This window comes from Nyctibius grandis, chromosome 4 (assembly GCF_013368605.1).
Source record: "Nyctibius grandis isolate bNycGra1 chromosome 4, bNycGra1.pri, whole genome shotgun sequence".
NCBI classification, from domain to species: Eukaryota; Metazoa; Chordata; class Aves; order Nyctibiiformes; family Nyctibiidae; genus Nyctibius; species Nyctibius grandis.
In genome coordinates, this window is record NC_090661.1 from 35,028,867 (window position 1) to 35,055,765 (window position 26,899).

Genomic DNA, 26,899 nt, shown 5'->3' on the forward strand with positions numbered 1-26,899 from the left:
CTAGCGCTGACACAAAAGCCCCGACAGGCTGTGCTTGCAGAAAGGCATAGTACGCCACAAACAACCGGCTGTTATCAGAATTGGCTTCAGTTCACTCAGCTGCACGTTTCTGTGAGCTAATTCCCCCGAGTACAGCACCTGCATCTACCGGGGGGCTCTGCAGAGCCACATCCCAAGAGATTGCCCACCAGTCTTCACCATGAACATGCCTGTTCCAGCAACCTCATCCAAATACAAGAAAGCTATAGGAAAATATTAAGCCTAATTTTTTTCACTGCAGCTTCTCCATGTATGCACGAGGGCAGTCTTGCCTTAGGTGTGATTTATTAAGTCAGCTGGCTGTTCTCCAAAGTAATGCAACAGTGTCCCAAAACAAGAGCACAGACGAAGAGCCTGTCAGCATCAGTGGGCAATCCAGCTGGCAATAAGGCCCAAGAAAAGATCAGGCATAATAAGGTAAAGTGTCAATATTATAGCATAGCTGTCAAGGCACCAAAGCAGGTCTTTTCACACAGTGTAGAACAGATTCTCAGCTGAAGTAATCAATGCAGCCTCAGATAAAATTAAAGGCAAGTAAATTAACAGAACATACTCATTTACCAGGACCAAGAACTGCAGATGGATTGCTCAAAATTAAGTGGAAGTGAGTTAAAACAGCTGAGGAAATTCAACACAGATAAAAGTAAAATGATGTGTATGAGGAAAACATTTTATTAACTGTCATTATAATTACTGTTTTTAGGTTAACTACTACCAATAAAAAATGAGACTTTAAGGTTATCTGTATTTTAAGATCTGTAAAAACACATTGGTCAGAAGCACTGAAGAAAAAAATTTAACTATTAGGAAGTAGAGAACAAACGGAAGTCATCATTTTGTGGTTATATGAGATAGTGATGCCTTTTAATATTGTGTACCGTTCTGGTTTTCTTGTCTCAGAAAGAATATAGTAAAACTGAACAGGGTGCAAAGAGGAGCAACAGGGATGATTCAATTCATGGACTCTTGGAGATGGAACATGACCACAAAGGGCAGACTGCGTAGATTAGGACTCTTAATCCAGATGACAGCCATCTATAAAACTATAGGTGGCAAAGTGAGAGTGACCTCTGTTTGTCTGCTTCAACGCAAAAGCCTAAGAGTCATCAAACAGAACTAGGAGGTGGCAGATTCAGCACAGAACAGAGGAGATGCTGCTTCACACTGTGAAAGTGTGGGGCTTCTTGCCACAAACACTGTGCGTGCTGGGGGAGTATTTGGAAGATAGATAGCTCATTACCTACTTGCCATGCATTTATACTCTTTCTTCCTGAGATGTGAGCTCTTGGCCACATTTTTTGCAAGGGTGAGATTTTTTAAAATAAATTTATCTAGAAGCGCACAGGCCACACAGTGCAGGGAAGTTTCTGGCATTGTGTTGTCTCCTTCTCAGCAGTTTCTTGAGTAGTCCCACAGAAGCTGCCTTCTCCTGCTGGTACCAGCCATTGCCAGTGTAGGAACTTGTGTCTGCAAACATCCATGTTGGCTTCTCCTGGCCCAATGTCTGGTCTGCACATCGGTGCAGAATTGAGTCGCCCCTTAGTGCTTCAAACAGCACAACAGTTCAAAATGATGAAGTCACTGGTTACTTTGCCACAACAGATGAACATCCTGGTTAGGAAATGCTCTTGTCAGACAGGTAATAATGTGTTAATGTTTTTTAAAAGCTTTACATCCTTGATGTGCTAACTCTCGTTTGTCCTGCTGATCTTTCTGATTTCTGTTTGCTAATAGCATCCTTTCAGACCATCTTGGGCCACAATAAAATCCACATGAGGAGAATGTCAAGTACCGACAAAAGCTGCTTTGTAAGTTTTCTTACCAGTCCAGTGGAACAGTTTTTTTGTGTGCCAGTGGCTGGTAACATGTCAGTATTGCACTATGACTTCTTTTTTTTCAATGGAAGCAAATGCATCTGAATATGGCTCTCAGTCTGGCTGTGTTCTGCACCTACAAAAGGAGTAAATCAGGGTTTTGAGATCTTTCTTACCCTGCTGTTGTTTCTAAGGTAGTTTTTGCACAGAGATATACATATATATATATATATAGTTACCTTCCATCTTCTCTTACACTTTTCTTGAAGTTACTTCTACTTTTGAATCCCTGGTTGTCAAGATCATGCCAGTGCATTTGCTTTCTCTGGTATGTTCAGATTATCTGTGGAGTTACTGGTGTACAATCAGGTTTCGGTTTTGCCTGTGAATTAACTCTGCAAAAATTAAATTGTCTGCCTGTATTTTTAAACCCAAATTGTGCCCATGCAAATGCAGAAGTCCTTGCAGAGGGACAGAGTGTGCTGGATGTCACTGTACAGCACTGGGATGGAGCAAGTAATCCCAGCCAGACCAGTCTGACAACTAGAGAGCTACGGAGCATCTGTGCAGCGCCTTTTGAAGGCTTTATATTCCAAGAGCTTTGTCAGCTTGTGTGCAATATGGCACAAACACACAGAGCACGTCTTAATCTAATGCTGAATATGAGTCACTAAGCACTTTCAGAAAACATGCAACTGGCAGCACATCATGAGGCTGTAACATTTGCAAAACCCACAGGCTTTTCCTCCCCATGAATTAGCTGAGAAATGTCTGCATTTCAATGCTGAGTTTAAATCCAGCACAGGGACTCACCTTTCCAGGTGGAGGCTGGGATATACTTACTAGAAAACAAAAGCCCAGTTTGAAACAAAAAGTACAAAAAAATTCCATAAAAGAAAACACAGAAGGAACAACAATGTGGATTTTTTCATTCTGAGTAAACAGAGAATTTCCGCTGCTGACAGTATCATGCTGAAGGGATGCAAATGCCACGTTTTGTCTTTTGAGACCGGCTGGCTTTACGAAGGCGAGGGGGTTGCCAGACCATTTGGCAGTGACAGTTATTAGAGATCATGTTCTTCACTGTGAGGTAAAGGCACTTAATTGCAATGTACAGACCAAATACTGCTATGGGAAACTATATTCAACAGATTGCTGCTTTAACAATCAACAGCTGCTGCAGTTGTTCTCCCCACCGCAAATCCTTTTTCTTCATCAATAGTTATGACTTTGACCACCCTTTTGTTCCCCTCTCTTAGTAATGTCTCTGCTTTCTTTGACTACATGCATAAATGCCCTTCCCTGTCTAACCTGTAGTGCTAAAAATCAGCTTTTTCATGGGAGTAACGCCAGCTGACTTTAACTAGCTTCTGGAAGGAGACTACCATAGATATAAAGCATTTAAGCAAAGAGTTTCTTACCTGGGATTTTTGGGAAATGTGTAAAATAACCTCTCAAAAGAAATATTAGGTTGGGAATATATTCTTGAATTTATTTGGGATAAAAGTCTATTAGAAATGTTTGGAAAGTGTCAGCATAAATGACAGACAATTTTCATGTCTTTTTCTGATATTAAAAACTAGTTTCAATTTTCCAGCTAAGGAAAAATAAAATTTTTGGCAAATTTTGTGCTTGAGCATTTCAACATCTACCCTTTTCCTTCTTATTCTTAGTTTCCTGTCAGGTAAGAGGAAGAGCATAAGGATCATTACATGTCAGCCCAACCTACTGCTTGGTAATGTAGCCTGAGTTGGGCTCTGACTCCTTATGTGATGTCCTCACACTCTCCCACCCAGTTCCTCAGGGGAAGTACAAAGCTATGTATCCAAATATACCAAATAAATGTATCCAAGGAGGAGACTGCCTTTAAAACAACTATGGAACTTGATTGCTGATGAATCTTTATGCACTTCCTGAGAGATGTGTCTTCAGGATTAACTAATACTTATGGCTTTTTGCTATCTGGCCCTTACTTTGCTTGTCTTCTCTCTGTCAACTGCAAATACAGGTACCTGAAAACACCTCAGTGCAGTTATCATGTAAGAAAACAAAACTGTGGTGTGTTTCTTTTGTTTTGATCTAACGTATATTTTTTCTTATTTAACACAAAACCTCACAAACAGTTCAAGTGATGGTGCTATTTTTGAGAAGCTGAGCATTAGGACATACCAGAGGGCCATAGGAAGTACTGGGCCATCTTAGACTGGCATCTGCTTTCCAAAACAAGATGTCCCACTAAGGTCTCAGGTCTCAGACATAGCTCCTGCCTTGCAAGTGCTGGCAGAGGTGTCAGCCTGAAGAGCTTTCCTGAGCATGACTCGAGGCAGGCCCTGAACACTGCTGCCATACCAAGGCAACGAGGCTGGCACATGCCATCCCGACACTGATAGACTTGGAACCAAGGCAACAGGAAGGAAAAGGTGGATCCAGTCACTATACTGGGCACTTCTGTGGTCACTGCAGGGTATGTGCAGACTGCCTGTGGCCTGAAGATCATCTTTACTGGGCATGAGGCAAGCAGCACGTCTTCTGGACTGAGACATGTCAAAGAAGACAACCTTTAGCACTTGGTGCAGAGCGGCAAGCTGGGGAGGACAAAGACAGAATCTGCTGGGTGATTCCAGTTGCAAATTGTCCTTAAGCAGTATCCATGTTGTAATATGTTTTAAATGCAACCCTTCAGCTCAAGAATCAAAAAGGCTACAGATTCCATGTTAATTAGTAATCTCCAGAGTCATACAGATCTGTAATAACTACCTACAGATCAAAGACATTTCACGTTTAGCATATTTTATTATCAAGATAGAATTAACATTGTAATTTCTGTAATTCAAGTCTTGAGATTAGTATTTGGAAGAGGCCAGTCTATTCTTCTATTTATCTGATTGAATACAGCCAATTTTTGAATGTTGTTTCATATCCAGGCGTACAATCAAGGTTTTGGTACCAGCTAGCCAAGATACAAAAGTTGCTGTATGATTTGTAGGTCCCTGTAGGATTATCCCAGCTGGATGAATGGGTCTCAGAAGGCCCACCACGTATGATCATTCCCATGTATAGGTGCTGAAGAAAACACTGTAAAAAGAAAACTACACATGTTGGAATACCAACCTTATCTTCAGTCATTGCTGGCATTGCTTCTTGTTGTTAAGTAAGTTACTATTTTGATTGTGTTAAAACATTATCTAGAGAAGCAAACATAGTGAAAATATTCCTTAAAATGTTTCCATTTGCAAGTCTCAGTCCTTGAACCAAAGTAACCACATACTTAACGAGCCGTTTGTCCTTGATTTCTTTTTAGAGCTTCCAACCTTCCCTGAAACCGTGAGTTGGGAACATTAAAAAAGTGATTTGAATTTATCTATTTATATCACATATCTATTTACATTACAACAACCAAGGCAAATTCTTCAGATTTTTAGGCTTGATTGAGACATAGTTGTAATAATGATTTATAATACTGCTCCAAGAGTTACCTCTCCAACATATTGCCATGGCTTTCAGTGTTAACAAAGGCTGGGCTGTGAGTGTCTCTCTCGGAAACTGCAAAGCTTATTTTCTTGCACAAAACTTTGAACACTGGGCATAGTGGATTACAAAAGATAGTAGGGTGGCTAAAGCAGTTTATATTATCAGTGATTTGGAAAAATTATCTTGATTAACCTCTAAATGCTTTATTTGTTACAGCGGTAGTTAAGTGTTATGATACCAAGATATGGTTTAAACAGAGCCCTGCATTATACACAGCATTGTGCCAACTCGTCTCTGCCACATTTGTTTTGAGTAATGGTTTTAATGTAAACCAGACTCAAGATATTTCTGGCTAGGTTTCCTCACATCTCCCTTTTATCTCTGTCTAGCATCTCCAATTGCATGAACAATCTTCCCCCAGGTTGTTGCTACTGGTGTCCTTTATAAATTACCAATTTTCATTAGATGCGGTGCCTGTAATAACTCCTTACTATATAATAATACTTTGGATTATAAAAGGCAGTGTTCTACATGATTTCTCAGAGATGAGTTAACTCTCCTCTCTTCCTTCTTCTGTGGTTTACAATATTGGTACAGTAAATACAGGCATTCATTACTTTTAATTTGGTACCATCCTGCTGCTACATAGAGAGATCAAATGTGGACATGTAGTCCAGAACAAAGAACTATGATCAGCAAGTTGTGTTACTATTTTTCTCAAAGATCAGCCCGTGGAGTGCCTTTGAACATGGTGTACGCCCACCTGCCTTCAACCTTTGCAATGGCCTATGCAGGGAGTAATCAGGCTGTTGCACAGCAAACAATGAGTTTGGTTTTAAAACCAGCCTCAGGGATACCCTCTGCGGTTATCACAGAACTACAGCTCTGGTCCTCTGTGGCAGTTAGGACTTAATGCAGTTTGCTGTGTCCTCCCTGTCTGACTTCAAAAAAATACTATAGACAAATGTTCTGGCTTCATGAATGGAGTTGATGGGATAGCATTTTACCGATGAACTCCAAGCAGCAAGTGAAATTGCCAAAATACATAATCTGGTGAGGGCTGAATAGTCCCAGTATCAAAAAGAAAATCTCATGGAAAAAAAAAGTATCCATGCTCTTATCAAATTCCACACAGTGCAGCACAAGGGCTGTTTGGAACTGCTATGCAATTTAGATGGGGAAAAAAAAGCATTCTCTAGCTTTGACTAGTCCAATTGTAAAACCCCCCAAATGCTGCTTCCATTTTGTCCCTTGGGAGATGAGAGAGAGAGCGAGCTCACTGTGTATTTTCAGTTCACTTGTGATACTGTATATGAGGGAAGGCCCTAGATTCCATACGCTATTTTCCCTTCCTTCCTGTCCTCTTCCCCCACCCCAAATACCCTCTTAAACCACCACTGTTTTGGTTCAAACAACAAGGCTAAACAGGTGAAATTTTAAATAATGATTGAGGATTTTTTTTATTCATTTAAGTTTCAATATCATTACAGAAAATGTTATGGTACAGAGTTGTTTAACATTAGTTTTATTTCTTTGCTCATTTAATTTCCACACGAATGCTGGTAACACTAATATCTGTACAAGATCAGTCTGATTTTTTTAATTTTTAGTTCTGTACATTTTTAAATGTATTGGTTAAAAAGGCTGTCAGCACTTAAGGAAGCAAGTTTTTTGTTTGTTGAAATAAAAGGTATCCAGTTACTGCCCAAGAGTACTGAGCTGGGTGGCTGCCAGGACAAGAGATCCCTGAATGCGCAGCGAGGCGAGAAAACCTCGGGGCTTCATTGGGTTCCCAGTGCAGCCACTCTGCTTTTGGCACTGTGCACATCAACACGAGATACAAGATAAAGAACAAGCAGAAGCTCTCTGTGAAGCGGTTATGAAGCATACTAATAAGGGAAATCCAAGTGTTGTCTACGCTAGTATAAATAAGCAGACAGCCTTGTTTTAAGAGCATAAGTAGTTGTATCTTAAAGATGAGAAAAAACACAAGTTCTGCAGGCACCTACTGCTGTCTACTAAAAGCTACCGCTATCAGAACTAGCATTGAACACACAAAGCAATTGCAAGGAAAGGAAAAAGTTGCTTTGATATAATCAGAATAAATTTCTTTGTTAAGATTTGTTTTAAAGTTTTTTTTAAAAGGTATTTATTTAAATTCCATTTGAAATATAATTCAAGATGTTGACTATACTGATCAACTTTTATCCAAATCAGAAAAACTAGCTGTGCCGTTGCATATTACAGGATACAGTCAATGATATGTGGACATGCATCAAAGCTTCGCTCTTGCTGGTGACATCATAGCCTTCCAATGACCATGACATCCACCACCTCCCCCTTGTGAAGCTCCACATACTGCTCTGTCTTTGGAGGTAGCATCAACAGTCCATTGGCACTGCGCATACTCATCAGACGACTGCTCATCTGATTCCCTACAGGAGAGCGAGATGAAAATTTCGGTTAAGTTTTCAGTTAGTTTCAAATGCTGCAACACACCACGCGGGAAACAAGGGTTGTTCTTACGACGATGTCCATGTTGCTAACTTATTCATTCATAGAGCTGGGCTCTCGCTGTTCCAAGGTGGATGGAAACAGAGAACTTTGTAGAAAATTAGTCAGCCCCTCATCGCTCTGGCTCTCAAAACTCTCATTCCCTTTGCTGATGGCTTTCCTATCCAGCCTTCCACATTATCTGTACCTCATATCTTGTCATAGTAAATTGCCTTTCTGTTGGAATTTCTAATTCTATCAAAATTACCTTATTTTTCAATTTGTATACCTAATTCCGACCATGCAAAGACTAAAACCAGCAGAGTCTAGAATATTTTTAATATCCTGTTAGAGGGTAAATTTGATTAACTGTATTCTTCTCCCTGAATAGTCTCATTTAGCATTAGTAGCTTAGCGGTAGTAGCTAAAGTAGTTGAAGCCTTAGGCCCCAAGAGTTGATGGAGAGTAAATTTTTTTATAAAACTAATGCTGCTAGCACAGAACTAGCTGAATCCATCAGATGCGAGCAGAATGAAGAAGATAAGGACCAAGGAAACAATTCCAAGAGAATGAGGTAACTTCAGAAGGCAGCCAGCCCAGCGACAAAGAAAACCAATAAGAAATCAAGAGTCCACCAACGACAATTAAGTGATCGGACTTGGGGATTGGGTGCTGGTTGGTACAGGTATAATTGGAGAGTGTGATCTGGGGTAGGGGTCCCTCTCCAGAGGCACCCAGCTCGAGATGCAACCTGAGAACTAATAAAAGCGGAATTGGAAACCTTCACTCGGACTTTACGTTTTTCAGCAGGATCCTAGGGTCGGACCCTGTTATGGTGTCCAGCTGCATAAATCCATAACATGTACCACCTCAAAAAAATGGGTTTCTTTGGGACATTGAGCTTCACAGCATGTCCTGAAGATAAACAGTGTCATATTGGTAGTACTGACAAAAAATGAAAATACAATAAAAACTCATGCCCTTTAGTTTCTTCGTTTTCAAACTTCCAGATTGACAAGAGAAATCATTCCAGACAGTCTGCTTGCGTAAGGAAAGAAGTGGTGCATACAGCATTATAGATGTAAGTAATACCTCGACTTATACCTGGAAATATGTCGGAGGCTGTGTGATCTTGGGAGTCAATTGTAAGAACTTTATCTGAGTAACCAGTAAGATGTATCTGAGCTGATGTTTTCCCTGTGGAGACTTGTATATAGTGCTTTGTACTGAACAATTTGGATGTAGCAAAAAGACAATTAGTTGTTTAAGGACCTGAATCTCTTGAGAAACTGGCAGAGTTGGTCTTCTAGCAGTATACAGCTAAAAAAGTATTCAAATATAGTATTTACCTCAACTGCTGCTGAGTATCCAGCAGTATCCCTAGGTGGCAAACGTGACTAATAAAAGTCTTAGTCTGCTTTAAGAGAACATATACAGCCTCTGCTCTCTCTTATACGTTTCCAGTTCAGCTAGAATCACACTTCTTTTATTTGTATTGTTTCTACCTATGCACCAACTTATGTTTAGTACATGCACAAGAGCAAAAGTAAGCAAATGTGCCTGGGAGTGCAAGTAAGCATGGGTGGATGTTTATAAAGAGGAATGTGTGCACATATGCAAGCATACAAGTGTAGAGAGTGTGTGTGTGTCTGTGTATAAAGGCAGGTTATTTAGATAAAGGAAGCATTAATGGTTAAGTTGGTAAGTCATATCATGACTGAATTTTATACTAATGTACATGTATGCATGTGCACAAGATGTCAGCAAATCAGTCTGCATAAGAAAGGTTATATGAAAAAACGTGCACACGCTTGGTTGTTTTCAGACATATACGTCCCAAGGCAAGGACCTGTGTGAGTGTGTCAAGTCTGTGTGACTGGGTGCTAACCTGTACTCTGTGCCCAAGGTAGTGGTTCTTGGTGATGCCAAGTCAGTATGCACCGATGATATTCTGGGCGGGGGTCCAATTTTACGTCACATGATAACTGTAGAAGAAGCAAAGAAAGGATGAAAATGTCATACATTCAGATTGCACTGTTTAAGATAATGGAATAACCTGCTCAATTGTTTTGCCTTAAAAACAGTCTTTTTAAAAGCTTGCATTTTGAGGTCAGATTGTGTCTAGTGCAAGATCGAAAGCTGTAGAAGGCAGAGACTGCAGTATTCAAGGGAAACACAACTGTGGTATTATAATATCAGTGTATGATGGAGTCTACATGCATTAAGTGGAATATTCCAAAGCTGTTCCTTTACTGGGAGTTTAAAGATAGTACTTCTCTGGAAAAAAAACTTTATTGTTTCTGGTCTCTGGATTACACTGCATAAAGATAAAAATTTTATTTGCATCCAGAATCCTGCTAGCTCTAACAAAAGGGAAATGGCCAGTCTGTGAAATGAACATACAGGGGATGGCTCGCAATGGAATTTAATGAAATACATTGGAAAATTCATGCAAAAGTGAGGGTCACTACAAATTGCTCTCTGTTTTAGAGTAGTTTAGCTGTGAGATAAAGAAAAATCTGGATGCCTAAGGAAGGGCGAAAGAGAGGCATGGGATAAGCAGTAAGAGAAAAGTGCCTAGCCAAGAACACTAGGAAAACTAAAAGGTAATTCGTTCCTTGGTAATTTGTTTGAATCAAAAATAGAAGAATAATAGATTATAATAACATGCCTTGAACCTATATTAAACAGTTACAGTATCCATGCTTTCTTATAACTGAAATGAATAGTTTAAGGGTTTTACATTGCTTGGGGTGGGCGTCATGTGGGTTACTTATATAAATAACTCAAGAACTGAAAGGCTTTAAAGTTTGTATTTTCTATTGCTAATACAGAACTATCCAACTCTTTAGGTATTTCCAGATTAGTCTGCAGTTTTTACCACAGGTTAAAAAAAATGGGTTTTTTTGAACAGGAAAGTGTCCTTCCTGCCCGATAGGCAAATGGCTGCCTCTGTATATCTTGCTCCATTAGATGGTCATCTAACTCTTAGAAATTATGGGACTGAGTATCACCACTAACAGAGACTGAGAATGTACCTGGTTTGTGTGAACTTCCCTCTACTTGCCAGAATTAGTCTAGGGCTCAGATTCCCCAAATGAGACAGCCTTTCAGAGCCCAAAGAGATGCTTTAACATCTTGAGAGAATTTTTAAATAGAGGACAAGCTTCTTACCCTGGCTTTGATGATGGTGGGCCGAGGATCCAGGATACCCTGCATTTTCCTCAGTGCAGGAACAACAAAGAGATTGCAGGTGACAACAGCAGACACAGGGTTGCCTGTAGGACAAAGAACAGTTGGTGGTGACTCCCTCTTGATTTACTCTGTGAAACGCTGAACGTGATCTCATGATCACTTTATACCAATTGAACTCTAAAGAGCTTTTCATGCTACGTACAGGAAACATTTCATTCAAGACTGGAGTGGCATGTGGCAAGTACACCTGTTGAAAGCTACACTCCCTGGTTGATGGTGTGCTGAAATCCTGCTCTGACCAGAACTGCCCCATGTTCCTCAGGCCCCACCATTTGCCACCTTTCCTCTGTTGCTTTTTGTCTTATGCCTAGATTTGTCTGGAGCTGGGGCAGGGTTTATTGCGCACAGGTATAGGTCCTAGCTGATAGGGCTCTTGATTCATGATTAAGGTTTCCAAGACCTATGGAAAAATAATTTTCAATTCCTTAACAGAGTGGCAAAATGCTTTAGTACAAATTCTGAGGAGAATTCTACTGATTTGTATGTTTTCTGTTGACTCACAAGAGAGGTGTATGACCAATGTCTGTCAAACACCACTTGTCTTACACATCTGGACTTCCCTAGATGACAGTTCTAAAATAAATACTACGACCAGACAGATGCTTCAGTGATCTCTCCCCTGGAAGAAAATGCACTGCAGCAACTAAAACAAGAGAAAGAAAAAGCACCAGAGAGACATCTCAAAACCACCAGCTTAACAAGAACAGGATTCCTTGTGTAGTCAGAAATCCATGCAAAGCCAGAGCAATAAGAACAAAATAAATTCCTCTTGATTTAGGAGGACAGAGATTCGTAGCCAGATCCCTAGGGAGCTGTTTCTGCTGAACCTGGTGATGTCCTGAGGTGATGCAGCAGCAGGCGGTAAAGCCAGGTTGCCCTCTTTTGGTTCCTCGGTACCATCAGGATAAAAAAAAATACTCTGTGTGCTCCTTGGCACTCTGTTTTGGTCTCCATTTTCAATACTTCAGAGTGGATGCACTGATTTCCATGCACAGAATATTTACTGTGAAGGTGAAGGGAGATGTAGCAAAACACCACCCCTGTATAGTACCACTTACAAAACCCAAGGAAATTGTTGGATGGAAGAAATCATAAGGCCTGTACACTGGGAAATTCTGAGGACAGGAAAAAGGACGAACTCCTTAGTATATCCCTATAAGTCCATCTCTTCTGGAAATTTCTGGGAAAACCTTACAGGTACCTTCCTTAGGGATGCCAACACCAGACACAGGTGCTGTGAAATGTCACTATTCTGTTTCATGTCTGTCATCTATGCACAGCAACAAAAGTAATCCACAAAACATCTTACCTGGGAGCGCAAAGATTATTTTTCTTACACCATCAATATCCAGAGTTGCAAAAGTTGTTGGTAGGCTATGGAAAAGGAAAGCTATTTAATATCTGCACTAGACTTGGACTGAACATTATTATCTTATTATTTAATACATTTGGAAAAGAAAACAAAACAGGATCTCTCTTTCTCTCAGCAGTTCAGTAGCACCTGCTGCTTATTCCATACTGTGAGTATAATCCTCTCTTTGTGACGACAGAACAATTAGTTTTTCTTGGTATTCAGCTATGAAGTTCTAAGTAGGCAATTTTGCTTCTGGTGAGGAAATATCTAAGAGCAGATGAACTAGTAATCAAAAATCTAAATCCTGCCTTCATGCTAGAAGCCAACTAACAAAGAAGTAATACTGAAATTATGCAGTTACAAAGTTGTATTTGTTTTTCATATAAGGCTCTCCAAATTTTTTGTAATATTAGTAACTCTAATTTCCCTTACTCCATTGTCTACAGCAGCAGTGACAACGAAGCAGTATTTCAGAGCAGCAAATGCTAGCTAGTCTGCAGATGAGCAAATTCAGATATGCAGGCAGAGCTGCAGTCACGTAAAACCTAGGTCTATCAGTAAAGAGCTCTCTCTGCCTTTCAGAGCTGCTCCTGAGTGATCTTTAGTGACTTCTTATCAGGGCTATTAGAGTTATACAAACAGGACAGTAATGTGATGGCTCAAGAACGTGGCTGGCAAAAAAAATTTTCTGTATCCCGATGTTAATACCATCCTTTCAAACATTAGAAATGATACTTCACAGGAGCAATAATTAGGCTGAATTCCTTGAGCTAACAACTATCACCTGGTCAGCAGATGATAGTTACTGACCAGCAGCAGCTTTGGAGATGTGCCACACTTTGATCATTACTACCTAGTTTTGTATCTGCTAGGATACAAATACATATCCTGTTTTACCAGGGGAAGTTGGTGTTTGAAGTTTCTGTTTTAAAATGTCTCTAACATAACGGGAACTACGTGCCAGACCTCCAAATCTTATAACCAGTGCGCAAACTGAGGTACAAAAAAATCTAACTGCTAATTCATGTTTACTGGAAACTCTGAATTCTCATGTGAGATTTCAACACCATCATTAGTAAAGTCTTCCAGTACTTTCTTCTGGCAGTGCTGCTAGACAAGATACAACCTTACGTTAGTTCTGCAACTTTCAGATCAAGTGGAGGAATGGTAAATCCCAGGCATCACTCTGCACTCATGAAGCAAACACAGGCATACGAAGCAAATTCTGGCTTTACTCTTGGAACTTACTCAAGGGAATTTTTCCCAATATAGTAATCACAATTCCTATCCAAAGCGTTTTAAGACAGAATTAATAAAAACTAAGACACCGTATATGCTATTGCACTACAGCCAATGAAAATGAGAGTGCTTACATTCTCAGTAAGATTAGTTGGCCAAATGTTTTGGTAGCAGTAAGAAATATCTTTCTTATGGCATAAAATGAAAATGGATGTTTGGGGAAAATAAGATTTCTTAAAGCTTTTCTGGCTAGTTATTAAAAGTTTATTGCTACAAGTCTACAGAGGGATCACCAGAAGAAAGAATTACGTTCGCTTTCAGATAAGCCAGAACCAGAATTTAATATTCTGAATTCTCTAAATCAGGTTATCCATTCTGGCTAGCAGCAGAGGCTGGAGTGCAGATCCCTGGGCATCTGGGACTTCCCCACACTGGCTGCAGCAGTATGACAGAAGCAGTGAGCAATTTCCACGCCTGGGCTACATCCAGCATGGGAAGAAACATGCTTTCAGCTCACTTGGTCCTTTTATGGAAGGAAGGTGGTGGTAGTAGCAGCACAAGCACCAGACCCACATGCAGAGACAGTAAAAGTATTTGTCTGTTTTCAGAGCAAACACCCACTTTCTATTCTGCTCCCTGGCAACATTTATGGGCTGCAGGGAATCATTCCTCAAAGCTGCACTTGGCCTTGTGTTACTGGACCGTGCCAACCTAGCTTACAAAAAACTGCACTCCATGGGTAGTGAGGCAGAGCTGTAGACATCTTTCTGCTGCTGCGCTGTGAAAGGGAACTCTCCATTTTCAATACATGTAGTTTTTATTTTCTCTACCAAGCACACTTCCAGACTCATTAATTAGCAGTGCTACAGCAAAGGAAAGCAATGCTGAAACAGTTTTCTGAGGCAAGCTAAATACATAAAGGATCGTGTTTACCTTAAAATTACTATGCTCAATATGCCAATTAGATAAAATTTTGTAAATTAGCTGTCATTCCACCTCTCTCAAGAAATTGCTTGTTTGTAGGAATATGACTTATGCAAATTTTGAAGTAAAATGACATGCTCGTTAAGAAAACCAGCAGTTAAATGTCCTTAGATTTCCTGGTTATTTCATAACAATGTCAATATCTGAGCTCTGTGATCACAGTGATGACTGTGGCCATGTTTATACCATGCTGGTTTCCCCCCAATCCCTGAACCTGATTTGTAGCAGTTATCAGAGAAATATCTCTTACTGATAAAAAGTAATCTCTCTGTTCCAGCTAATTTCACCCATAAAGATGACGACTAATCTGAATAGGAGTGATTTTGCTTCTTTTCCCCACATATATATCTACCATGTGGTTTACAGTATGCTTGGAAAACTGAAATCTACTGAAGCACTTATCTAGGATATCTGGCCCAATATAGCCTCCACCTTTGCTGCCTAAGTAGAAAGATTTCTTACCCTGGTTTCATAAAAACTCTGCCAAAGTGAATCTGTGCGTGAAGATCAATATCCAGCACCTGTTTAAGATAGTCCTGCATAAATTCAAAAAAGAAAATCGATTAAGTAACATCAAAGTGGCTTACATCATCTAAGCATTCAAAGCAATTAATTAATATCAAGTGAAGCTGAAAGACTTTTCATATGCCAAAAGTGCTACAGTCCAGGGGGGAATTTCCAGTATTTGAAATAAAGTATTTTCAAAAAGAAGAGGTGAAGAACAGACTCATTTTAGGTGCCAAACCTGACTCCACAAGGACATAGTAATATATTTACTTAAAAGTCATCTGCAGCATCAGAATCTTAGAGGACCCCACAAATACCTACTACTAAAACATTCTCTATGTCAAAGATGGAAAAAAGCCTTTATGGTTCAAAGTTAAGGCTTTAAATCATCAAGTCATTTAACTTTTGCCATGGAAGCTATCTAGCAGTAGAGTCAGAGATCTCTTAGTACTTCTGAAATCAATACTGTACTGTAGAAATCATAGTTTTCCAGGATACTGTAATTATTGTAATTTCTTGGGGACATGATCTAATTCACAGTGGTCCGGTTTAACAGTCCCTAGAAAGGAAAAGCTGTGGGTGGCTTGTGCATTAGTTCAAGTTGCATGATTTTGCATAAACACAATCGATCCAGTTATTAAAACAAATTGAATCACTTGTTTGTCTTTATTGAAAATTGCTGTGCTCAAAGATGTAGTATCCTGTCTGTTGTGTTTAATGAGATTAAAGACACACGACATAACAAGTCATCTGTGAAGAGAGACTTTGGAAGCAGTAAATCTGAAGCTCCCTTGCCGTTTTCCCATCTTTCTCTCTTTTTTTTTTTCCTTCTGTGTTCAAATACTTAGAAAGCACCAACTTTTTTCAGCCAGGCATGAATTCTCAATTATTGACTGCATTAACCCCATTTTAACTTTCTATTTACTTTTTGGATGTTCATGGTTATTTCATTAAAACTGGTGAAAGCTCAGTATCAGAGGGCTAACCATCCGTGGAACATAGAGCCTATCGACTTTATGCTGTTGCCTCAAATTCAGACTGGGGAGAAGTTAGCCAGAAGGCATAAATGCCTGTAAGACCATTCAGCAGTCCAGTCACTTCCTAGTGTTCCTGTGTCTGCACTATGTCGCCACGTTCCCAATCTAAAAACCAGCACTTGTCCTTGATTATTTTCCTAGGAATACTGAGGACAATAATGGGATTGAAAGTGATCGGCACTGGTTTAACTAGTTATCCATTTTCATGATGTATCCAACAATATGATTTCTACTCAGAAAAGTGACAAAAACAGCACTCATGTTTGCCATTTCCTAATCACTGTCTTTAGTATCTGTTAGTTATAAAAGGAGAGATGTTTCTTTTACCTGCCAAACTCACAGATTCAGCCTGGGATCAAAAAGTAATCTGAGTTTTCCTTCGCATAAGTCATGATTAATAAATGTCCTGCAGGTTCATCTACGCCCCACCAGCATCTGTGTATCCCTATTTTCTTTGATGATTTTGGCACAGGGATTACCAACAGGAACTCAATCAACAATTCTGTTAATGATTCAAAAGGCAAATATATCAGCTCACTGAGTCTCATATGTATTGCCTCTGTAGGACTATCAGGCACAAAATGTGATAAAACTATTTTTGTAACAGATACAGCTTTGGCATATTCAGGAAACAGATCTGCTGAGTAAGAAAGAGCTATTTATATACTCAGGTTGCTTTTAGAAGTACTTTCAAAGCAGCTTTATTCTACCTACATTGTACCTGCTCCAAGAATAAAAAGAAGCCTGTTGCCTTCATGTGCTACTAACCAAGCACCTTCATCATCATAACTACATAAATCATTCCTTAAATAAAAACACATTTGCAAATCACTCACATCAAGTATTAAAATCTTCCCTGTTGTACTATGTCTACTATAGTACAGTAATAAGAACAAAGGGAATGAGGATAGCATTGAAGACTATTTTCTTAATTAATTCACATTTAAGTGTCTCAAAAAAAGTAAGATCCCTTTTTAATAAACGTTAATACAAAGGTAGAAGCTCTGATGACAGACTCTGGCTTGAAATTCTTACATATATTATAGCAAGTCAAACTTAAATTTAGCATACCTTTTCCCCCATAGATACACCTCCTGATGTAATGATCACATCAGCACGGCTGATACCCTCATTCAGTGCATTCAGTAAATCATCTGGGCTACAGAAAAGAACAGGCAAGCAGATTAGTGGCATGGAACTATTGAGTTGTACTGTGTCTGTGTGCACATATGCAGATATATATACACACACGTATTTTAAGAAAGAGATACAGATCTAGGATAATATAAGATCTTTTCCTTCTTAAGACTCCACACTGCTCTATTCAAGTCAAGAACCGCAATCTCATTAAGTGAACACCACACCGTTTGGCGGCCTTCTGTCTAAGAGCTTTGCAACAGGAACAGTGGGATGCTTTAGGGTGGGACTGAAGAACACTAATACAAGTGCCTACAAGTACGTAATTTGCACAGTAGGTAGCAACACAGATTATGATTTAGATGAACGGACAGGGCTATATAAAGGGACCTGACACATGAAAATTACTGCCCACTGAGCAGGCTGCAGTACTACCCATCTAGCTTATTTGATGCGTGCAAAAATGGGGGTAAGGCTCCATTTCAAACTTCCATCAGTGAAAAGTGGGAGTAAATCCTTTGTTTATCTTCTCCATTAGTGGGCTCTGCAGCAAAGCCAGCTGTACATCCACTGTGTCTTGAAAAAACACAAGTTCAAGTGTCTATCTACCTTCATGAGAAACAGTGTATGGGGAGCTGTGATGTTCCTCCATACAAAGAGTATAACTGTGAAGGTGAAGGATAGAAGCTGAGTATATTTCAGTTTTGATGTCTTAACTCTTTTATTTTTTTTTTTCAGATTTAAACTGGAAACTTTCAAGTGGGCATTAGCTATCTAACAGGAGTACTGATGCTAATACAGAGCTTCAAGGCATGCAATGGAGAAACTCGGTAATACAACTCACACAAGACCAAATTTCCAATGTATTAAACGCATACTTTGCATTTAACATTTGCGAACTGATCAGAAGCTGACCAATTGCTACGACAGTATGTCATTTTCCTTCAACGGTATGTTTTTACTTTAATGATCCTGAAAGTTTTTCATGGGAGGCTGGTCCTTCTTAGAGTGCAATTGAACGAATGGGTGATAATGCTAGTGACTGTATAACGGACTTCACCTGGAATACAGCACCTCAGTTAAATGCCACACTACAATTACGAAATGCCAGTATGGGTTATCAAGGCTTTGCAGGCTGCAAATGACATGTGGGCTATCCTTTGGAAACTTTGGCTATATTTCACTAAAAGATAGAATCGCTGCAGTTATTTTGGGGTTCGAACTGGAAACAGGAAAATTACAAATACTATGCAAATCCTGGTTGGCCTTTCAGAGACTAACAGAAACTATGTATTTCAAAAGGTCTCAGAAAGAAAAATCCTTTCCTCTGTGCATCCTGTCTTTGCCCATGGTTTAGTGAAATACAAGCAGCAGTCAGCATTATGTGGTGCTGTGTGCACTACAATTTATGTGACACAAGAGAGACTGTGCTCTCTCACTGAGTAGGTATCTCAATTGAATGCAACCCTGCACACTCCTCATCTCCTCACCAGAGAGCTCTCAAGTGTCCTCTACCCTGGAAACACTCAAGACCCTTCCTCCACCATGTCCAGTGACTGATGCAGCATCTTCTTTGGCATCACAGTGTGGTTATCCTGAAAAACTTTTCTATTTGTGTTGGGTCACACCCACTCTTTAGGGTCATATTGTTTTGTAAGAGGCAGGCAACAAACTACAGCAGAAAGAAGGGCAGATTCCTGGTGCCATAGTGTAGGCTGTAATCAATCAGACAGAAGTACACACTACCATTTTTTAAAAGGAAATAGTGGCTGCAGATATTGTGGCATGCCTCCATGACTTTTGTTTAGGGTACTGGATACTCTAAATGGCCTATAATGAATGGCTGCACTCTGTTTTCTTGGGGAGAAAATATAAAACATATGGACTCAAGCAAAACTATCTCCTTCTTTGTTCTTTAGGAAACAGACATTTTCTCAGCTGCCCCTTCTGAAATCTCGGGATCATTTTATCCAAAAACTAGCACAAGTCTTCACTAGTTGTTGGAGGCAATAGGAAAGAAGGAAGTCTGTTGTTGGCTACAGAATCACAGAATCACAGAATGTTAGGGATTGGAAGGGACCTCGAAAGATCATCTAGTCCAATCCCCCTGCCGGGGCAGGATTGCCTAGACCATATCACACAGGAACGCGTCCAGGCGGGTTTTGAATGTCTCCAGAGAAGGAGACTCCACAACCTCTCTGGGCAGCCTGTTCCAGTGTTCAGTCACCCTTACAGTAAAGAAGTTTTTCCTCAAATTTAAGTGGAACCTCCTGTGCTCCAGCTTGCACCCATTGCCCCTTGTCCTGTCAAGGGATGTCACTGAGAAGAGCCTGGCTCCATCCTCTTGACACTTGCCCTTTACATATTTATAAACATTAATGAGGTCACCCCTCAGTCTCCTCTTCTCTAAGCTAAAGAGACCCAGCTCCCTCAGCCTCTCCTCATAAGGGAGATGTTCCACTCCCTTAATCATCTTCGTGGCTCTGCGCTGGACTCTCTCTAGCAGTTCCCTGTCCTTCTTGAACTGAGGGGCCCAGAACTGGACACAATATTCCAGATGCGGCCTCACCAGGGCAGAGTAGAGGGGGAGGAGAACCTCTCTCGACCTGCTGACCACACCCCTTCTAATACACCCCAGGATGCCATTGGCCTTCTTGGCCACAAGGGCACACTGCTGGCTCATGGTCATCCTGTTGTCCACTAGGACCCCCAGGTCCCTTTCCCCTACGCTGGTCTCCAACAGCTCTGTCCCCAACTTGTACTGGTACATGGGGTTGTTCTTGCCCAGATGCAGGACTCTACACTTGCCCTTGTTATATTTCATTAAATTTCTCCCCGCCCAACTCTCCAGCCTGTCCAGGTCTCTCTGAATGGCTGCGCAGCCTTCCGGCATCTCAGCCACTCCTCCCAGTTTTGTGTCATCAGCGAACTTGCTGACAGCGCACTCTAATCCCTCATCCAAGTCATTAATGAATATATTGAATAGAACTGGTCCCAGAACCGACCCTTGCGGAACTCCGCTAGACACAGACCTCCAACTGGACTCTGTCCCGCTGACCACTACTCTCTACTGTCAGTGTCTTCTTCAGAACCATTTCACATTGATAGTCTAGGTAGTAATCTGTATGTAATAAGATATTGCTTAAGATTATTACAGAGTTTGTAATAGGAAAAGTCTCTCAAGATCTAAGTATTCCTTAATCCTTGCCAAGGAGGGTGCAGATTGGAATGCAGCAAGGAATTCATTACACAGGTCCACAGAGGCCCTCCTGAAGCTCGATGACAAGTCAGACACTCAGGCCACTATTATTAGGCTAAGACTGCTTTCAGTCTATTTTTCTCATTAGGTTGTGATGCAGCTGAGGACCTTATCTGGACCTTGCTCCAGGCTGTTTCATTTTATCTTGCTTAATTATTTAACAGTTATTCATAGGTAGCAAGACCACCTGTCTGGGGACATCCTAATTCTGGATTATGAAGGGTGCTTGCTTTTGGTTGTGGTTTGAGAATAATGGAAGGAACAATAAAAAGCAAACAAGTCTATATTTAAATGTTTTTGAAGTTAAATAGAATGGAAGTGCTCCTACTTATATACCGAATATATACATGTGTGTGTATATATACAAAATTACTTAACAAAGGAAAAAAAAAAACAAACAAATAAGCCCAAACTCAAACCAGGTGAGGACTCAATTCACACCTTTGTTTATGAGGGTAGCATACCACTGGAGTAGTTCATCGTACAGTTTTTTTTATTACATGTCATGTAAAAAGTTGAATATTACTGGACTTGGTGCATTTTTTTTGCATTTCCAGTAGAATGACCTGTATAATATAGCCCTTTCTTTACCATCTGTAAAATGCAAGACATTTAAAAATTCTACCACTAAAACTTTATCCAAGCAATAGCACTGCATAACATCTTTAGATAGTTGTAAAATGCATTGAATTCTTCCAAAACGAAAGATGTGATAGGAATTTTATTGTAATAAACTGAATGATTATGCTAGTTTGGTTTTTATTCTGAAGAAAGGAGACATGTACAGAATTCTCTCCCTTGCCTTTACAGAAGGCTTCTCTCTTTTTGCCAAATTTGGCACATTTCTTTTTGTCACTCAGGTCTAACTTTCTATCCTACTTGAGGCTGGTAGTTCCTGCAATTAACACAAAACACTCCTTACAGGAGTCACCTGCTGTAATCTTCAATGAACACTGTAGCAAACATTTTTCTTGCCTTTAGTGGATTTAATGCAGAGTTATCATTCAAATTGCATATTAACACATATTTGATATAATCAGATAACAAGATACTACTTCTCATTTCATCTGTTGTATAACAATGGGCAGCTTCTCCTTTGGATTGACATGGAAAGGGAATAAACAATTGAAGACTATTAACTTCTGAAATAATAGACAAAATAACTTTGGCATCTGAGCATAACAGGACTTATTCTAAAAGTCCTGTGACAAATCACCATGAAGCTGAGAAATAACACTCACTGTCTGAGCAGGTACAGATTAGAAGCTATATTCTGAAGCCCTAGCCATTGCTAGGGGCAGGAGAGTGGATTAGCTAGACTAATGGCCTAATTTACTATGATAAATCCTTTAAAATGTCTTGTGAAAGTGCTATGCTTGGATTTTTTTCCTTAATGGACAGAACTGTAACAGGTGCTCAAATATAATGGTGAATACCTTAATCAATGTAAAGTAGATTTTGATGGGAAGTCTCATTTCCAGATGGTAAAACTATTCTGTTTCATTTGGTGATTTTCAGAGTGCAATTGTGCATAAGAAGGGAGTGTGCTTTTCTAACGTGCTGCAGTTGATTAAAAAATTATACTCTGTATGTTTCAGATCACATCCCAGCATTTTCTGTAAATACAACTAAGAAAATTTGTTCTTTAAGGATTACAGTTTACAAAACTATTCATATAGGTAAGTAAGCACAAATCCAAACTTTCTCTCAACAGTAGAAATCCTCATCTACAGCAGATTGTCTCTGCACAAATGTTGTGTGTATTGTACATACATTTTTGAAGCTGCAGACATAATGCTTTGTATAAAGAGTCCAAGTACTTTTAAGTACGTCTTTATATTCTCTGCTAATTTCGTCAGTTTGATAAACAAAGTATCTAATTTACTACCTCAATTTCCTGACCCTCTTTATTCAGTTTTATGGAACAGAATGAGCAGCACAATCTGGAAATTAGTTGGAGGGTATCTGTTGTATAGTGGCAGCAGCATGCGCAGAATCCAGTAAGCAGATGCATGACATTGCAGTTGACATGCCACTTGATTTCATTAATTTGAAAGGCTTGCAGGATGTCAGTATACCAGAACAGGAACACCTTCTGGATTCATGAAAAATTCTGATTATCAAAGCTAGTTTGTGGAAAACCATTATGCAGCACTTGATTACTGAGCTGTCTTTGAACTGAAAAGATACACAGGAGCTTAAGAGCTTGAACAAGAAAATGATGCAAGCCTCATTAAAACAGACATCAGCCACATAGAATATTTTGTCCTTTATCTCTCTCAAAAGAAATAGCTACAGTACAGTCAAGACCGAAGAATTCTAAGTGCCGTTTTGCAGTACCCTAAATTACAGTGTAATTTACTCTTTCAAACAGAAATCGTCTGTTAATTCGCTTCTGTTGATCCTACTGTTGTGCTTCACTGTTATTAATTATAACTCTGTCAGCCTTTTGTTATACAACCCTTAACATCAGCAGTTTGATACATGCCATTAAACTGCTCAGTTTTATAATTTAATTTAGAAAACAAATAAAAATAAATGGTGATCTGCATCACCTACCACTCTGCAGTAAAATGAGTGATCCCTGTAAAATTGAACTGGAACATTTAGTTAGGACTGACTTATCAAGCCATTGTCACAGCACAAAATCCATAGCTCATTACTAATTTCCAGCACCATTTCCACCAAGTTCTTTGCCACAGCAGTTTCATTCATTCAAATTAACCTCATTACCTGACAGACATTTCCAGTCCTTGTTGTTCACTGCCATATACAGCTATTACTGTTGGGTGACTAACAAAAGCACTTGTGATTGTTGTACTCTTCTATGCATCAGCCCAGGCTTTTATAAACCCAGGTCTTCTGGAAACCTGTACTTGCAAAATTTGTGCATGCAAACCATCACAGTTAGCACCTTAAACCTGCGTGCTTTACAGAAACATTGGACAAACATACAGAAAGACATGCATGCACCATAATGCACCAGATGCATGCAGAAGTGTCTATTGTGAGTACAAAAGCAGAGCTGGGTAACCTTTCTTGCCTACTGTTTTACTTTATTCGAAAGCATCTCAAGTATTTCAGTTATATGCTGAAACAATTACCCCTAGACATGATTCCTCACAGTTTCAGAGGAGCTACAGATTCCTGGACATATAGTGAAAACTGAAGTGCTAGCAGTGATCCTACATCAATTACACTAAAGACCAAAGTAGACCAGCTGCTCCTCTAAACTACAGCAGTTGACTGTAAACTTCAAACGTGTACGTGCTCTCTGTAGGTACCCTGAGTTTAGCACATTCTGTCCGTGCCCACACAAACTGGGAACAGTGGTTTTTACTAGCTTTGCATCTCATGAGGTCTCTTTTCTGCTAAACAGATCTCCCAGAAGAAGGAAAGATTTAACTAAAGTACAAAGACCTGCTAGAAATTCCCCTTGTATGCAAAGATCCAAATCAAGCTTCTAGTTCTACATCAGAAGAAAAAGAAACACCTCCAAAACAACAAGAATTTACCAAAGTAAAACTTCCATCAAAAAAACCCAAGAGACTGTACGTATTGTACTCAGACAGAGATCTCATCAAGCTTAATGACATTTCTGTTTGAGGAAAGACAGGATATGGATTTGATCCTTTATGATTAACTCTCATTTTTCTTCTTGTGCTCATTCAGTTGAGGTGACAGATTTCAAAATGAATAGATGAATGCAGCTAGGCATAAAGACAAAGTCTGTCATCCACTTCTCACCTCATGGCCGAGAGGAATATTTTGCATATCAGTGATTTGCAGGATGCAGAATAGTGAATAGATGCTGTATTACGTTTAGCCAACTAAAACCCAGCTTCTGTAGAATGTAACATTGAATGTAATTTGATGAACGTATTTTAATGTATTTCAATGAATGTAATTCAATGAATGAATATTTGAATGTAATAGGAATGCTGTGTTTTGACTAGTACGGTTTTCTAAAGCAGAAGAAGATCTGATTTTGATGATGTATGTAGGAGCATATGGGCACCCTTCTGAAGCTGTATTTGTTTCAAAATTCTCCAGTGTATTTCATCATGTTCTCATAATGTTTCTTCCTTCTACCTTCTGTGGTATTTCCCTGGATCACTTCGAACAGATGCAATATGTTTTCCCTAAGAATATAGGCCAGCTTGTGAGGAAAGCTGGAATAATTACAGTAGCTTTTGGCTTGTTCAACATGACTATGTAAGTTTTATCTATCTGATAGCAACATAAAAGAATCTGTCTTTGTTACTTTTTGCTGCTCCTTTAATTGATACTGCTGCAAATAGGAATGCTATTTTGCGGAGTATTCTTTTTCATGTTACATTTATGAACTCAAAGAGACTTTGATAAGAGGTCTTCAGTTCTTTTGCTGAAGGTAGCATGAGATCTGCCTAATGCCTTCAACTTTTTCTCTGTATCTGGATGATAACGTATTTTACTCCACTCTTTTCATGAACTGTTTCAGACGACGCCCACTCATATATATGCCAGAATGCCAAAAGACCAGAGAGGTCAGAAAAAGAGATAGCCAAGGGAGTGCAATAGAAAAAGATCCCATGTTGTAAAAGCCAGGTGCTTATGTACTACGGAGCACAGTCCTATATGAAAGGCATTACATTTTTGATGGTTGGGTCCTGTACTGCATTCTTGTCGTCTGCTTGTGTACATTCATCTGCAAGCACCTGCTTGTGAATTGTGGTGATTTTTTTCATCAATGCTGAAAGAACAGGACCAAAGCTTTGATAACAGTTGTCTTCAGGTGCTGTGCCATTGTACTAACCTGTGAGCACTTTATCCACTCTAAAACCAGGCTACTGTGTGTCCACTGAATGTAAGAAGCAGCCTGAGAACAGCTGGTTTCCATTAATAAATTATTGCTGGCTATTTTACTGGCTGAGGACAATGAACCTCATCCCAATACTTACCAAAAATCCATTAGTTTTTCCAAGAAGTTGGGTGGGATTTCACTGGTAAAGATCATAGATTCTATTTAATCTTCCTTCTTTTGAAGTAAGTGAATCTCTATGGACATATTCACTGAAAAGTTTACACTTTTGGAGTGGAGAATATTCAACAGTTGTAGCTGGGTTGAAATAATATGACTGAAGATTACACCACACAATACAATAATCAATGCCAAAGAGATTGCTCATGAGTAAAGATGACAGTGCACTGGTGAGTCTGAAGGATGAACATGGTTCTGCAGTTATTTCTTTCAGAGCACTCATGAAATGTGAGAATTGGCTTATACTAACATAACTGAAAGTAAAATACTATGATTGATGTAATTAGTGCCAGTTGCTTATACAAAGCAAATAGTATTGCAACATCTGACACATGGTGACATGGTATCATCATCATGGAATTTCTTACCTTTTCATTTTGCTTTAGCTTCAATTTTAAGTGAGAGTAAATTTTAAATAAATTTTAAGTGAATTTTAAGTAAATTCATCCCCTCTGTAACCTGGTGTAACTGCTATTGAACCACAGTATGGATGTCGCTATGACAGGTAGAAATGCAGTCCCTAAAGGCAATGCCTCAAAATGAAGGTTTTCTCTGTAAAGCTCCACCTTTTACAGAATCATAATTTAGTCACTTGGAAAGATGTCTGTCTCCAGAAGAAAAATGACTTGGAAGCCACAGGTCAGAGACAATATAAAAAAGCCTTTTAATATTCCCTGTCATCAGCTATGTCTTAAAACAAATAGTTATTTTTTAGAAAATGTCACATGAAATATGACATTAATTTTTGTTTACTAAAACATAATACAAATTCTCCAAGAGTAAACTAAAGTTTATTAGAAATAAGTGAAGAGAAGGAACAGAAACATATCCCGGTTTGAGACCAGCAAGTAAATTTTTTGACAGCTGTTACTCAATGGAAGGAACTAGAACTTTATCTGTCTCTACGATACTGGACAATTCCTTCAAACACAAAGATGTTTTTAGTATAAGAAAATGCCCATTGCATTTTTGCCTGCTCTAGGAGCAGAAGCATTTTCTTATTGCTCATGCTTTCGGTAGCAAGGCTTTATTCTAGGGGCTGTTTTTTGTTGATGCTTGCTCCAGTACTGCTTAAGAGCCCAAAGGCTCATTTAATGTGTCCTCTAGATTTAGGCTGTTAGCAATGACATGTGAACTGACTTACATGAGATATTCCAAGTTGATCAACTGCTGGTAGATTCCAGCTCCTCAGCAATTTCTGATAAAGCAGAAAGTCTGTATCACGTTCTTCACATTAATTGAAAATGTTTTAAAAACTGCAGGTTCTTGTAAGCTAAGTGCAGTTAAGTT

The 26,899-nt window shown here is 39.4% G+C and overlaps 1 protein-coding gene across 2 annotated transcripts in view; it reads right to left on the minus strand.

Annotated features, from left to right (window-relative positions):
- Positions 1–6,758: 6,758 nt before the first annotated feature.
- GPHN (gephyrin) overlaps positions 6,759–26,899 on the minus strand; it is a 333,104-nt gene continuing 312,963 nt past the window's right edge. For both annotated transcript variants that reach the window (XM_068397489.1, XM_068397488.1), the window contains 6 exons: positions 17,265–17,352; positions 15,112–15,185; positions 12,382–12,446; positions 10,992–11,095; positions 9,706–9,802; positions 6,759–7,759 (listed from right to left, as the gene is read on the minus strand). In XM_068397489.1, the coding sequence (XP_068253590.1) occupies positions 7,626–7,759; positions 9,706–9,802; positions 10,992–11,095; positions 12,382–12,446; positions 15,112–15,185; positions 17,265–17,352 (562 nt within the window). In that variant the 3' untranslated portion in view covers positions 6,759–7,625. The remainder of the gene's footprint in view (positions 7,760–9,705; positions 9,803–10,991; positions 11,096–12,381; positions 12,447–15,111; positions 15,186–17,264; positions 17,353–26,899) is intronic.